We start from the raw sequence: 15,520 nt of genomic DNA on the forward strand, positions 1-15,520 counted from the left end.
ATATACCGAAACTCTTCATTTTGAAAACCAATACTGTCGTCTCTACATTAAAGAACAACAAATTTCATACAATGAAATCAACTCTCATACAATAAATATCAATGCTAAGTGCTCAATCAACAATTTAAATAATTGAACATCTTACATAACAAACTCAAAATTCCAGACCACATAGCCCAATAAATCACTACCCTAAAATTTTTATTTCTTTTGAATCAATCACTAACCTTAAAATAGCTAAAACAAAACTAAAAATTGTCACAAAGACATACCAAATGAATAAAGACCAAAAAACTACTGAAAAAACAAAACATCATGGAGGAGGGCAAAATGTAATGGCATACCGATTTGCCAAACAAGACATAAGCCCAGTTAAATCATCATAAGCATAGGTATAAGCTCTAGGACAAACACTCTTAAAAACACGAGCAAACATAGTCGGTTTGCAGCTTTTCGGATCAGCGAATTCACCAGTGCAACAATACTTATCTGATTTTGTAGCCAAACAAGCACTTTTACACCCCACAACTTTCCCATCATGTTTCACAACAAGTGAAGAAGGACAACAACCATTCAAATCAGCTGCACAAGAAGCATCACTACAACCACCACCACCACCACCACCAACACCAGCAGGCTTCATTGACATAGGAAGGTTAAAACCGTCAACTAAACTAACATCATAGTAATGCAAAGGTGAGTCTGAGGTTCCAAGTGTCATTTCAACAAGTGTAGCTGGAGGAACACCACCAGTTCCCTTGCATTTCAACTGGCCGCCGCAGTCTCCGGTTTGACACGTGCCTTTTCCGGTTGTTTCGTCGAAACAGCAGCCTTGTCTCCCCCAGATTCGACCGGCCCAATGGTTAGGGAGTTGGAGAACAAATTGTTCGCCGCTTGGAAGATGGAATCCACCTCCTTGAATTGTAGGTTTTCCTCCATTGCTGAGAATTCCTGGCCATACACTCTCTTTGCAGTTGTTTACAATTATCAGTTGTATTCCTGTTCCATTCCCATCTCTAACAACAACACCTGATATTATCATATAACAGAAGAATTTTAACGTAAGAATAGTAATACATATAAACCCTAGAACACTATGTGCATGAAAAAACGAAGAGTAGATAGAAGAGTACCTGCGGTTGTGACAGAGATGGTGGAGAGAAGAAAGCAGAAGAAAAGTAAGGAAGTAGTCATAGGGTTTTGGAAAGTGAAACCGTTTGTGGTAGCTCTATGGTGAATTCTGGAGTGTGAAAGTGAGTGATATATAATGTATGTGAGATGGTGGTGAAGAGAAACGAACGTGGGTGCTCTTTCATCGCTTTCCACCCAACACACTACTTCTGAAATTTCTCTATCACGTTTAATATCCTTGCTTAAGTTAAATATTAATTAATAGTTAATTAATAATAGAATAATTAATCTATAAGGGTGTGTTTGTTTTAAGATTACCAAAATTATTCCTGGGAATATGAGTATGGGAATGTAATATTCTTATGTTTGATTCAAGTTTTAAAAAATTATTTCAAGGAATTTTTTATTCCAAGGAATATTATTTACACATAGTTTTTCAATTCTTATTCCAAGGCATAAAGGATGGGAATAAAATATTCCCATGGAAATAAGTTAAACTAACTCTAACTTCCAACTATAATTCATAATTATTATTATTTTTATTTTTTATAATTTAATTAAACAAATCTTAGTATTATGCCAAAGAATTTAAATTTCTACCAAACACATAGGTTGGAACAATATTCCAGGGAATAACAATCCTAAGAATAGTATTCCAAGGAATATAATGTTTAGCCATGAAACAAACACACCCTAATAGAACATGTGAATGTGAATGAATGACAAAATTGTAATGGATATATGATATACTTTTCTGTCTCGTATTAATTTATAGGTTAAGTTTAGAATTTTTTTTTTTACTTTATATTATTCTTATTTTAGAATATGAAAAATATATTAGATGTTTTGTTAGCCTAAAATAGCCTTATTTACTCGTATCAGCCACGGTATTATTAATTAAGCATTTAACCTAACTTCTACTATATAATAATATTTTACGGACTTTTTTTTGAAAATATATTTTATTTTAGTTAGTATATATGTAATTAACAATTTTTCGCATGATACGAGATCAAACAAACATTACGCATATGCCTAACTGGAATTGATGAAATGATAATTTTGAGTTGGTGGTTCGAAATTCATAGAGACCGGAGTGTATGTCTTTTGAATGGCATATAAATAAATTTTTGGTCCCTATAAATATTGCAGTTTCATTTTTAGTCCCTTCTGAGTTTTGGCAACGGTTTTTTTTTGAAAAAACCGTTGCCAAAAGACCGAGAGGGACTAAAAATGAAAACAACAATATTTATAGGGACCAAAAACTTATTTAACCCTAAATTGTAAGCTTTCAAAACACTTTTTAAGTTGTGGAATAAGGAAGAGTTTGTTAATATGTGTTGGATTTGAGATTTCACACATAAGAGACAGGATGAATTGCGTGATTTGGAAAAATACGATTTTGAAAACTTTTGACAATTTAAATCAGAGTTTGAAAATATTTTTTAAATCTAAGCAGCAGAAATAAAATATTTAAAGTGCAGAAATTAAAAAGTTAAAGGAAGAAGAAGAACGCCAAAAATTATAAAAATCTGGTCAAAATAAAAAAGGACATATTCCTCTCCCCAAAACTTGGTCTCGAGAGCTTCCAATAATACTTGAGAGCTTTTAGTAGGAAATACTGACGAACCCCCTTATGCAAGGAAATAGTGGTTGTCCTTCAACCAAAATATTATAAGGTGAATGATATGAGTGTTTGTGTATTTTCACTAATAGCTTGTTGAAAGTGAAGTGGCCAAGCTTCCTTCTCAACTGTAGATTGAAGTGGTTAGTCTTCTCTCCACGAACACAGACCTTGTAGAGGTTATAGTCTTCAAGTTCTAAAATATATCTGAGCTCCCTTTTGGTTTTAACAGGATAACCAAATAACCTTGAGATTTTAACCAGGCTAATCTCAAAACCTAGGAAGATTTTTATATCACCTAATCTTTAACCAACCAAGAAATAAGAGAAGATTATCAAAGCTAGATAATCATCAATCTAGGAACTGATCACACAATTCTCAACCATAAGCTTTTAACGGATTTAACTTCGAACCATATATATAACTCCTATTTAGACAATATTCAACCAAAGTCTATAAACATAGTTACCTTGGTGAATTTATACAATTCTACCCTTCTAGAATTACATAAGAGACCTCACTCACAAATGGTACATTCCTCACAAACGTATTCGGCTGTAAGAAGTAGTGAGAGAAAGTTAAAATAAAACTTTAGAGAGAGAGAGTGAATGTCAATACACAAATTTGTGCTCTAGATGATTTGAAATGAGAAATAGAGCCTCTATTTATGGGCTTCAGGTTCCCAAAAAAAGAAATAACATTTAAGAAAAATAGTTGTTGCTAATCGATTGACATAATTAATTATGGTTGGAAAATAATCGTGTTTAACTTTCAAAATGGAAATATACGATACATAGTCGTTGCATAGAATCTGGGTGCATTCAACCTGCCTTGTGCCTTAAGTACGCGCTTATCTAATCAATTAGCACTTTGCTTCAACAAATTAAATAAAGTCAAAATATGTTTTATGGCTTTTTGACTGCTCCTATAACACCCGAGGCCAAAGAAGGCCAGGGGTGGTTACACCGCATGTAACACTCGAGGCCGAATATGGCAAGGAGTAGTCGCCACATCAGAATGAGAGGGATCCTGAGGCCGTGCATGTATCAGACTGCATGGTTGTAGGAAAGCTTATAAGGATTGATGGGTACTACTTATACCAATAATATGCATCTTGTTTTCGGTAGCTAGTTCCATAAGAACTCCATTATTAAGCGTGCTTGACTTGGAGCAATTCTGGGATGGGTGACCTTCTGGAAAGTTTCCCCAAAAGCATGTGAGTGAGGTCAAAGCATGCTGAAAAAGACCCGTGTTGGTTTGTGGGGCCAGTCGATAATCTTAAAAGCAGTTTGGGGCATTACAAATGGTATTAGAGCCAAACCTCTCCCAGTACGATGTGGTTTGAGGACAAACCATGTGGAAGCTGGTGGGCATGTAACACCTGAGGCCAAAGAAGGCGAGGGGTGGTTACATCGCATGTAAAACTCGAGGCCGAATATGGCAAAGAGTGGCCGCCACATCGGAATGAGAGAGATCCTGAGGCCGTGCAGGTATGAGACTGCATGGTTGTAGGAAAGCTTATAAGGATTGATGGGTACTACCTATACCAACAAGATGCATCTTCTTTTCGGTAGCTAGTTCCATAAGAACTCCATAGTTAAGCGTGCTTGACTTGGAGCAATTTTGAGATGGGTGACCTTCTGGAAAGTTTCTTGGAAAGCATGTGAGTGAAGTCAAAACATGCTAAAAAAGACCCGTGTTGGTTTTTGGGGTTAGTCGATAATTTTGAAAGCAGTCTGGGGCATTACAGCTCCTATCTTGTTCTATACAACTTCTATATGTTTTTCAAAGTGTTTTCTTTTGGAAAATCATTTGAGAAAAAGGTTTGTGTGTGTGTGCGCGCGCGCTTATATCCGTTTACTTCTATGAAAAAGTCATTTTTCTTTTACATAGTTTCACTCACTTACTATTTTAAGATAATTTCTCTATGCCTTGTCGGATGTGAGCTTTTTTTTTACACTTGCTTGAGATATCTTGAGGCTTTTGATAGAATCAAGTTTGTTTGTCTTTATCTGATAGTCATGTTTATCAAACCTGTATACTCATGGTTTGCATCTTTAACCGCTTAAGTGCATTGTTTGAATTATTATTAGTTGTCATCATCAAAAGATAATTTCTTGATTAAATTATATTACTTGCAAAACAAGGTTCCACAATATGGAGTTTAAAATTAAGAGTAGGGTGGATAAGTTGGTAAGAGATTCCTTTTTGACTTTGTTTAGTTATTTCGTCAATGATTGGTGTGTCTTGAGTCAAAATAGTGACTACCTTTTTCATTCTTTATTAAAATAAATTCTTTTTGTATTGTCGTTTAAAATGACATAATGTTAGAGAAAAGACGCAAACACTCACATTCATCGTATTGTACTATTTGGTTGAAGGCCAACCACCATTTCCTTGTATAAGGGGGTTCATGATCCATTCCTACTAAAAGCTCTCAAGTATTATTAGAAACTCTCAAGACCAATTATTGGAGAGAGAAGTGGGTCCTTTTGATTTGACCGAACCTCTTTGATTCTTTATGTTTGTTTTCTTCCTTTAACTATTTATTTTCTCCTATTTAATTTCTGCTGCTTATACTTTTAAAACTATTTTCAAACTTTGATTTAACTTGCCAAAAGTTACAAAACCATATTTTTCAATCCACACAATTCACCCCCTTTTGTGTGTGAAGTCCCAAGTCGAACAAAATGTACTTCTCTTAATTAATACTACATTCATGTAATACTTCTCTCATGTGATACTGTATTATATATTACAATTCAATTTCTGATGTGTTTCTCTCAAGCGATATTGCACTAGTGTATTCTCAAGCGATATTGTATTACATACTACGAATACGATTTAATTCCGGGTGTGCTTCTCATAAGTGGTACTGCACTTGTGTAATACTTCTCTCAAGCGATATTGTATTACATCCTTTCATTCAATTTTGGGCGTGTTTCTCTCAAGTGATACTGTATTACATCCCATGATTCAATTTTGGGTGTGTTTCTCTCAAGCGATACGTCATCATTTGGTCATTTCTCTCCAGTGATATTACACCATATCCTGGTGCTTATCTCTATTTAATACCACACCATACCGATCTTATATGTCAGTTACTTCTCTAACATCAATTTAGGCTTATCAGACCCTACCCATATGGTGACAAAATAACATCCACGTCAAAATTCCTAATGTCTTGTCCCTCCCCTTAGGCGCACCGTCTTCAACACGGGTCAAAATAACCGCTAATTCTTCATCTATGGGAAAACATCAAATACTTTTACACCTCAATTTTACAACATCTTATCCATCGTTTATACATTATCATTATGCCTTTTATACTTTCAAACATCACTTATTACATATGCATCACAATTAAATATATCAATTCATTTTAATCAACGAAGGAAGAATAATTATTATAACATCCCAATTATAATCACAATATTTTCACAAGTAATTATATTTACCAATAATAATTTTTCAAATCAAGTTGTCATAACATCTCAATTTTGTATTTACCAATAAAAAAGCCACATCAAAAAAAAAAAAACAGCCCACATGACATTTCGATGCAACCATAAAATAAATAAAAAAAAATAAACAAAGCGAACACAGTAACACCACCTCATCAATTTTGTTAACCAAATTCAGCTAGGGGGCAAAACAGGGGAATCTACAAATTACAAGGATGAAATTTGTGTTTTTTTACAGGGTTGTTTTTGGGATTAACCCCATATGACATGGGAAAATAACTATTAACCCTATTCAATATTATGACAATAACAACAAATTATCACATAAACTCATTCATCATATATAATAAGCTCACAATTATATTAATTATCAAATAATTACGATAATTAGATAGCTACAATTATTTACAGATGAACCAAATGAAACTCAATCTTTCACAATAAAATTAATTATGACACATTCAACATAAATTAAATCAATCACGACCTTATAAAATTTATAGTTCCTTTTTTAACCTCACACTTCCAAATTTGCATATTTATTTAATTATCACTCCAGGGCTATAACTATCGTAGTGAGCCCTATATGAATTTTGAGAAATACGACTCTCCTGCTCATCTTACTTATTTTACACTCATGATTCGAAAGTACTCTCACCTCGTACCTTATTTTGATACTTTCACGCGCTATTATGAATCCACTAGCAAGAATCTTCCCTTCATTTAACTCATCATCTTCTAATTAGTCAAATTTGACATTAGATATTAAAATTTAAATATAAAAATAAACTCTAAAAAACTCAATTTTTAAATTTGGGTTATATAACTTATGATAATTTAGAGATTACATTGATAGATAATATTGATAATGTTTTTACAATCATTTTAGCGTTGATTCCACTTAAATCGGAGTTACGACAAAGAAGAACAAATTAAAACTCTAAAAATTAACTAGAGAAGAAAACTATATTTTTAGGAAGATACCTGAATGAATAAAAATTTAAATAATTATATAATAATAATTAACTTAAAGATAGAAAACACATACTCAAATTTGAGATGAATCAAATAAACTATTTCCCTTAAATAAGAGTAAAATATCCATCACAAATGTCGTATCCTACTCCATCATAAATATATTTATGATAGAGTAATATATAAAAATAGCACAATAACAAGTTTTTATATATATATATATATATATATATATATATATATATATATATATATATATATATATATATATATATATATATATATATATATATATATATATATATATATATATATATATATATATATATATATATGGTTTTCCCTACCGGTATAGTTCGGTTTGGGGGTCAGTTTTATCATCAAGTGGCTCTAGCTCCATCCCAATTGCAGTTGCGGGAGATTAAAGTGTAGTCTTCTCTACCAAGTCCAACGTCAATCACCACTGAACTTATTAATAATCTAATACACGAAAAATATCCATCATAAATAACAGTACAAACATTCACATAGACTCATTTAAGAATAATAGTTACTACTCCCTCCATTTTTTATTATTAGTCGTTTTAGACTTTTCACACAGATTAAGAAAAATAATAAGTGTTGTATGAAAATGAGAAATTATGAAGGTTTTTACAAAATTATCCTTTATTAATGACATATGGAAGATAAACTTATATAATTGAAAGGAGAGAGAATAATAAATATTTAAGGATATAATAGGAAAAGTAGCATTAATTATTCATTGGATTTGTAAAGCGACTTATATTTAAATACAATTTTTTTTCCAAAACGACTTATAATAAAAAACGGAGGGAGTAATTTATAAGGGTATACATTTACGAAAAATTATAATATGTCAAATTTGGGGTGTTATAGGATTTATCTATCACTTCACCATTTAATTGATTAGTGATCGTACCTGATCAGGAGAATCGTCAAGGCGTAATGTCTGGCTTGAAGAGCAAGATGGGGGGGGTACCTGCAAGGTTCTCCGATGCTTAAGTCAGTAGCTATCAGAGAATGAGGTTTAGAGTTAAGAATGGAATACCTGACCCTTTAGTGAAAGAGGGTATTTATAACCCCCAGCGCTGGGCCAAGGTTCCCTAATTGGGCCAAATCCAATTGGAGGCCCACGTGCTAGGGAACTGTCAGAACGTCCCATGCTAGGGCTGAGTCAGCAGGAGACTCACGTTCTGGATGCACATAGCGTAGGGTTCGGAGATGGTTGACCGAATTCTTCGCTGGGACGTGACGCGTGATCTTCGTGCGCGGATAACTCCTTGACGGTTATCTAGCACGTGGGCCCAAAAGTTTGGGCCTGCTCGGCCAGGGTCCTCGCGACGGGCAGCCCCTATCTGTTCAGTAATTGGGCCCAAGGGAAGTGGGCCTGCTCGGCTGGTAATCAAGGGTTGGGCCTGCTCGGCCCAGACCAGAACAATTAGTAAGGATAGACGAACCATTGATTAAATTTTTTTACAATTCAAAACTATTACTTTAAAGAAAAATTTCAAACCTAGCTTTCCACAATTCAAACTTCATACTATTAAATGGTGGAGGTGTGTTTAGAAAAGATATCTTATTGAAAATTATCTTTCTCCTGAGACGATTAGTCCTTAAACAAGAGTTAGACTTTGATGCAACTTGTTGGACATGTGACTTTACAAACGGGGGGTGAATTATGTGTTTTAGACAACCTTTAATCTGGAAATTTTTTTGAATTTATTTATGAGTTTAAAAACATTTTTAGAAAAGGTTTGAATGTAAGCATTGAAAAAATAAAATTTAGAAGATAAAGTGCATAAAATAAACGTTAAGGAAAAAGAGAAGAAATCAGAAATTATATAGGTTCAGTCAAAAACGACTTAGTCCAATCCCTAATATTTGATCTTGGGAGTATCCAATAAACTTAAGATCTTTTAATAGGTTGAACTCTCAAACACCTTTATATAAGGAAAATGAAGTTTGTGGCTAACTTCCAACCAAACAGCAAACACTGAAAGAAACAATGAGTTTTCCTTCCAAATGACGGATCAAAGTAATTAGTCTTCCTTTCACAAGAAACTTGGAGAGGTTAGTCTCCAAGCTTTAAACCAATATTTTACACGGGTTAAACTTGAACTTGAGAGAGCTTTTAACATCGGACTGAGCTCGTGAATCGAATCTTGGTTTTATACCAAGCTAACCAAGAACCTAAGAGATTTTATACAAGGCTTATATCCAATCTTAATAAGCTTTTAACACTCGGAAGAGCTTGAACTGAATGAAGACTTTTACACTAGCTAAGCCTTCAAACTGAAACATGGACTTTATACCTAAATCCCTAAAAAATGAAGCTTTTAACGAGTTTAGCTTAGAAATCAAATAAACAATTCTTAAATGGATGAATTATTCAACCAAGGTAAAAATAAACTCCCTTGGTGAATTTAAAAATCTACCCTTCTATAATTACAACTGCCTCACTCGCAAAATGACTTTCTCGAAAGCGTTGTGACTAAACTTTTAGTGAGAGAAAGTAAAAAAGAAATATTTTAGAATGAGAATGAGAAGTGAGGAATGATAGCTCAAGTGTTTAGACGTGAAAATATGTGGGAACGAACCTCTATTTATAATCTACAGTTTGACACAAAAAAGGAAAAAATTTTAGGCCATAATTAACGAGCCAACCAATTGGCATCATGCACCAATCAATTGGTAGGCCTAAAAATAATGACTAATAAGTTTAAAAATCCAAGATAATATATATAGTCATTATCTATTATTAAGATGATGTCTTAATCACTTAGGGTGCATTTTTGAACTTACTCAATCAATTGGATAAAGGTGCCAATCTATTGGCAAAAACAAAAGTTTTCCCTGAGCTTTTTTAACAGTTCCCAACTTATCTGGCATGACTCAGGAATTTTTGAAAGTATTTTCTTAAGAAAAATATGTTTAAATACTTGTTTGTGTGTGTGTGTGTCTATGATTATCCGTATAATTTACGAGAAAACCCTAATGCTTTTATAATGTATATTCACTTAGGCGCATATGGGCAGACTTTCACATTCTTCATTTCTTTGTCTGATTCTTCTATCTTGTAGACATTTGCTTGAACTTTAATTTTAGATAAGACTTTAGTTATATTCCATTTAAACACCATCATCAGAGAATCAAACTTATCAAGCTCTATTGATCCGGTTGTATCTTTGATCGCTTTACACTTGACTTTAGTTGTTGTCATCAAAGACTAGTTGTTATCATAAAAAACATTCATCATCAAAAGCATGTTTGTCTTTAATGGAACTTTCTTGATTAATTACCTGCAAAACAAGGTTCCATTGGCTTCTCCAACGATCTCGATATTCTACTATCAAGAATATGAGCGGACAATAGGTTTTTCCTTCGTTTTGCAATGGAGAAGGTACCTCAAATATTGCCACCTTGTATATTGTACTTCCTTAGAAAAAGAGAAAGTTGTATGTTTTCTTCTAATCTAATAATCTTTCAATCAGGAGTTAGAATTTTGTTGTTGTATCATATTGTATAGGTTATTCATCATACCAGTTGCTCCTTGTATGCCTAAATTTTCTTGCAACAGTTGGAGACCAAGAAACTTCTTCGATACAGTCATTAAAGGTTGAAGTGGATGTTGATTAGGTGGTGCGACTAGACTAAGTGATTGAATGGGTTGAAAAATTGGGAGAGGTTGGGATATTCATTAAACGACTCTTGAAGGAATCTCGTTTGAATCAGTTGGATCTAATGGTGAAGTTACTAACACTAGATCATCTGATTTTGGAGGAGGACGAAGTAACCATAGTAAGAACGGTTAATTTGTTTGATTTCTAGTAAGGTAATCAATAGCTCGACGATCGAAGATATGAGATTTTAGATCTGAATCTTCGATGTAAGAATAAAGGTTTCTTGTTGAAGTTTGTAGGAATCAAAAGTTGATTTTCATATACGACGCCATTGTTCTTTGAGGGAACCAGAAATGTGAGATGGATCAGTGCGATTGAAATTTTGATGTGATGCACTAAGCTTTTCAGTATGGAGTTGCAAGAGTATAAGCGCTTTGAATGGAATGTGATTAGTCATTTGAAGACTATCCGACTGGTCTAGACGATGTATGATGAATTATGGACTGAGATTTTTTACGTTTAAGAAAACGAAAAATCATCATTCTTTACACGTGGTCCTCAATAACATCCCTCCCAGGCTTCTCTTACGAGCCCTTCAGAATGTCCCAAAACAAAACATTTCAAAAATTTAAAATGATTAAAATTTCAATAAAAATACATTCCAATTTGTTTTCATACAAATAAAATTCTAAAATTTAACTTATTGAGATTAAAAATATTTCTGGCATTTTACATATTTTGAATAGTGTGTATAATATAGCTATGGGGAGTGACAATTGACAAGTAGACTATTCATGCTAAGTGGTCTAGCCTATTATGTGGGCTTAGTAATGGCGAGTCGGTTTATTATTATAATTTTAACAATAAATAAATAAACAAAAGGGTTTGGTTTGAGGGTAAACCAGTGTGAGAAGTGTACAAAAAATATACAAGCAGCAGAAGACCGGCTTCGGAGGAGAGGATCGGCACGAATATCGGTTCTTCCCTTCCTCGTGGCGAAATAAACCGGTTCAGTTACCATCATTTGACCGCTGAAACCGGATCCACTCAAATCCAACCCAACCGGAGCACTACTTCTCTATACCCTAACCTAACCGGTCCATCTTTACGGTTCTCATCTCTCACACGAACTCGGTTCTTACTTCTCTCCCACTCATAAATCGATTCAATAAACCGTTATGTATGTACTTTCATTCTTCCTCGTACTATCTCTTTTCTTAAATTTCCGTTTTTTATTTGATGAACTTAAGGTTTATGTTTATGCTGCAAAGATTGAAACTTTACGATAATTTATCAGTGTAAGGATTGAATATGAAGTTGGGTAATGACTAATGAGAAAGTGTTTGTTGTTTGTTGTAGTTTACACTAACTGGGTTGTTCTATGGATCCAAATCTTGAACCGGTGCCAATTACTTCACAAAAACACGACCCTGCTTGGAAGCATTGTCAGTTGTTTAAGAATGGTGAGAAAGTGCAACTCAAGTGTATTTATTGTCTTAAGATGTTCAAAGGTGGCGGGATTCATAGGTTTAAGGAACACCTTGCTTGTCAGAAAGGGAATGCTTCAATGTGCAGCAGTGTTCCTGCTGATGTTAGGATTCATATGCAGCAGAGTTTGGATGGGGTTGTGGTGAAGAAGAGGAAGAGACAGAAAATTGAGGATGAGATTATGAATGTTAATCCTTTAGCTACTGTTTTGAATGGTGGTTCTAATCAGATGGATGTGAATCATATGGTGCAGGCTGTTGGAGTTCATGATTCAGTGGAACAAAATTCAAGTCACATGTTATTGTCTCCCGGTGATGGAATGAGTAAGAATGTAGAGAGAAGGAAGAAGATTAGAGCGACTAAGAATCCTGCGGTTGTTGTTTATCAAAACTCTGAGGCTGAGACTGTTGTTGCCTCTGCGGAGAAGAATGCATTGTTCCCGAAAAAGGTGGATAATCATGTTCATATGGCGATAGGAAGGTTTTTGTATGATATAGGTGCGCCTTTGGATGCAGTGAACTCGATCTATTTTGAGCAAATGGTTGAAGCAATCGCTTCCGGAGGGTCGGGTTTTCAACGTCCCTCGCATCACGAGCTTCGTGGTTGGGTTTTGAAAAACTCCGTGGAAGATGTGAAGAATGATATAGATAGATGCAAGATGACATGGGGCAGGACTGGCTGTTCCATTTTGGTTGATCAATGGACTACAGAAGCTGGTAGAATACTGATAAGTTTTTTGGCATATTGTCCCGAAGGCGTAGTATTTCTGAAATCCTTGGATGCGACTGAGATATCGACATCAGCGGAGTTTTTATACGAGTTGATAAAACAAGTAGTGGAAGAAGTCGGGGTTGGACACGTTGTGCAAGTGATTACACCAGGAGAAGAACAATATGCTGTTGCCGGGAAAAGGCTGACCGATGCTTTTCCTAACATTTATTGGAGTCCTTCTGCAGCTCATTGCATTGATTTGATACTTGAAGATTTTGGAAATCTCGAGTGGATTAGTGCAGTAATTGAACAAGCTAAATCTGTCACGAGATTTGTCTACAATTACAGTGCAATTTTGAATATGGTTAGAAGGTATACTCTAGGGAATGATATTGTGGACCCCTCGTCCTCGCGCTTCACGACAAACTTCACCACATTGAAACGAATGGTTGATCTTAGACACAATTTACAGGCCATGGTTACGTCTCAGGAATGGATGGATTGTCCATACTCAAAGAAGGCAGCAGGTTTGGAAATGTTAGATATTCTAAGCAATCAAACGTTTTGGTCGTCGTGTGAAATGATTGTTCGTCTGACACTTCCACTCTTGAGAGTTCTGAGAATAGCTTCGAGTGAGATGAGACCTGCAATGGGATACACTTACGCTGGCATGTACCGAGCAAAAGAAGCGATTAAAAAAGCGCTTATCAAGAGGGAGGATTATATGGTGTACTGGAATATTATGCATCAAAGATGGGATAGGCTTTGGCATCATCATCTTCAAGCTGCAGGCTTCTTTCTTAATCCGAAATTCTTCTATAGCATTCAAGGGGATATACACAGTGAGATTCCCTCCGGGGTGTTGGACTGCATAGAGAGATTGGTACCTGATACACGAGTCCAAGATAAAATTACCAAAGAGTTACACTTGTACAAGTCGGCTGCAGGAGACTTTGGGAGAAAGATGGCAATCAGAGCTAGAGATAATTTGCTTCCTTGTAAGTGGCCAATAATCTATTCAGTTAGATAATATAATACTAGTGTAATCCCGTATCGTACCGGGTATTGCACCCGTACCTATGCATCATATCTTTTCACTTACATTTTCCGTTTTTGCAGCTGAATGGTGGTCGACATATGGAGGAGGCTGTCCTAACTTGTCACGCCTAGCAATTCGTATTCTTAGTCAAACATCAAGTGTTATATTCTGCAAGAGAAACCAAATTCCTCTTGAACAAATAGTCAGTACAAGGAATTATATAGAGCGCCAACATCTTACTGATCTCGTCTTTGTTCATTACAACCTCCGATTAAGACAAATGTAAGCTTGAAATGTTGTATATCTATAGTTTCAATGCCGTTGAAGTTGAAACGAACTTATATTGATTGAATCGTTTGATTTTCTTTCAGGTTTATGAATAAAGAACAAGAATCTAGTGACCCCTTGTCATTCGATAACATTTCTAATGTTGAAGACTGGATCAGGCCGCGGGAGTTATACATAGAAGAGTACGGGAACTCAGATTGGATGGCACTCGATTCGTCTTCCGTTAACACAATACTTTTAAGGCCTTTAAATGATGAACCTGAAGAAATTTGTGAAGGTAAACTAAACTGACTACTTGTACACAACTGCTGAAACTACTGGTAGGCTAGCGAGGTAGAAAATGTGATTGACTAACATGTCTGTTTGCAGGGTTTGATGATCATGAGATTTTCCTTGGTCTGAAAGACGATGAGAATGTGAATCCTGGAGACTCGTTCGAAAACCATTAGCGAACGACGAAAAGAACTGTGTTTGCTTGCTGGTATGAAAACTAATGTTAAAATTAGAGGGAAACTAAGGAGGAGTTTACTGGACAGGTGAAAGGAAATAAGTTGTTGATGTATTAGTTGGTATATGATTGGCAATGTTCTTGTACAGTATTTGATTGTTTTGTAGTATTTTAGTTTACAACTTTTGGAAACTGGAACCTCCAAATTTTCATTTTTGATAGAATAATGTAGGTTCCACCATTTTGAAGATGGATATTAGATGAAATGGTGGAATCTATATAAATTTTATTCAATAAAAAAGTTGAAAAGATACTTTACTTCTGAGTTTAATTTGATGATAATATTAATTAAAGGAGGACACTATATAAGTATAGCTCTATATATAACATCTGAGTTTTTACTTGAAAATCTCTAGATTCTGTGTTTGAATTTTTCAGTGATTATTGTCATTTTTCAGTGATTACTGTTAACAAATTATCTTTATTGTGTAAAAAAACTATTTTTATTAAGTGTTCCTGCAAAACACTTTTGATCTACTTTCTGGGAGAAGATCCCAGTGAGGTCACACAAGTGTTTGTAAACTTTAGTTAAGGATTTGAGCAGTATAGTTGATGCAAGCTCAAGAGGATAGATGCTTGTTTATTCCTCATTCGGGAGCTCTATTTATAGTCTAGGATTGATAAATTACGACATTGATGGAGCAACTTTTG

The 15,520-nt window shown here is 34.7% G+C and overlaps 2 protein-coding genes across 2 annotated transcripts; one reads left to right on the forward strand and one right to left on the reverse strand.

Moving 5' to 3' along the window:
* Nucleotides 1-313: 313 nt before the first annotated feature.
* On the reverse strand, nt 314-1,194 carry LOC131638699 (thaumatin-like protein). Its single transcript, XM_058909261.1, has 2 exons — nt 1,134-1,194; nt 314-999 (listed from the first exon to the last, which is right to left on the reverse strand). Exons 1-2 carry the CDS (start codon nt 1,192-1,194, stop codon nt 314-316), a joined length of 747 nt encoding a protein of 248 aa, XP_058765244.1.
* A 10,515-nt stretch (nt 1,195-11,709) lies between these two features.
* Nucleotides 11,710-15,127, forward strand: LOC131638696 (uncharacterized). The gene is made up of 5 exons (XM_058909258.1): nt 11,710-12,015; nt 12,195-14,032; nt 14,154-14,355; nt 14,445-14,638; nt 14,731-15,127. Exons 2-5 carry the CDS (start codon nt 12,217-12,219, stop codon nt 14,808-14,810), a joined length of 2,292 nt encoding a protein of 763 aa, XP_058765241.1. The 5' UTR covers nt 11,710-12,015; nt 12,195-12,216; the 3' UTR covers nt 14,811-15,127.
* The last annotated feature ends 393 nt before the right edge of the window (nt 15,128-15,520 follow it).

Source organism: Vicia villosa, unplaced genomic scaffold (assembly GCF_029867415.1).
Source record: "Vicia villosa cultivar HV-30 ecotype Madison, WI unplaced genomic scaffold, Vvil1.0 ctg.002386F_1_1, whole genome shotgun sequence".
Taxonomy (NCBI): Eukaryota; Viridiplantae; Streptophyta; class Magnoliopsida; order Fabales; family Fabaceae; genus Vicia; species Vicia villosa.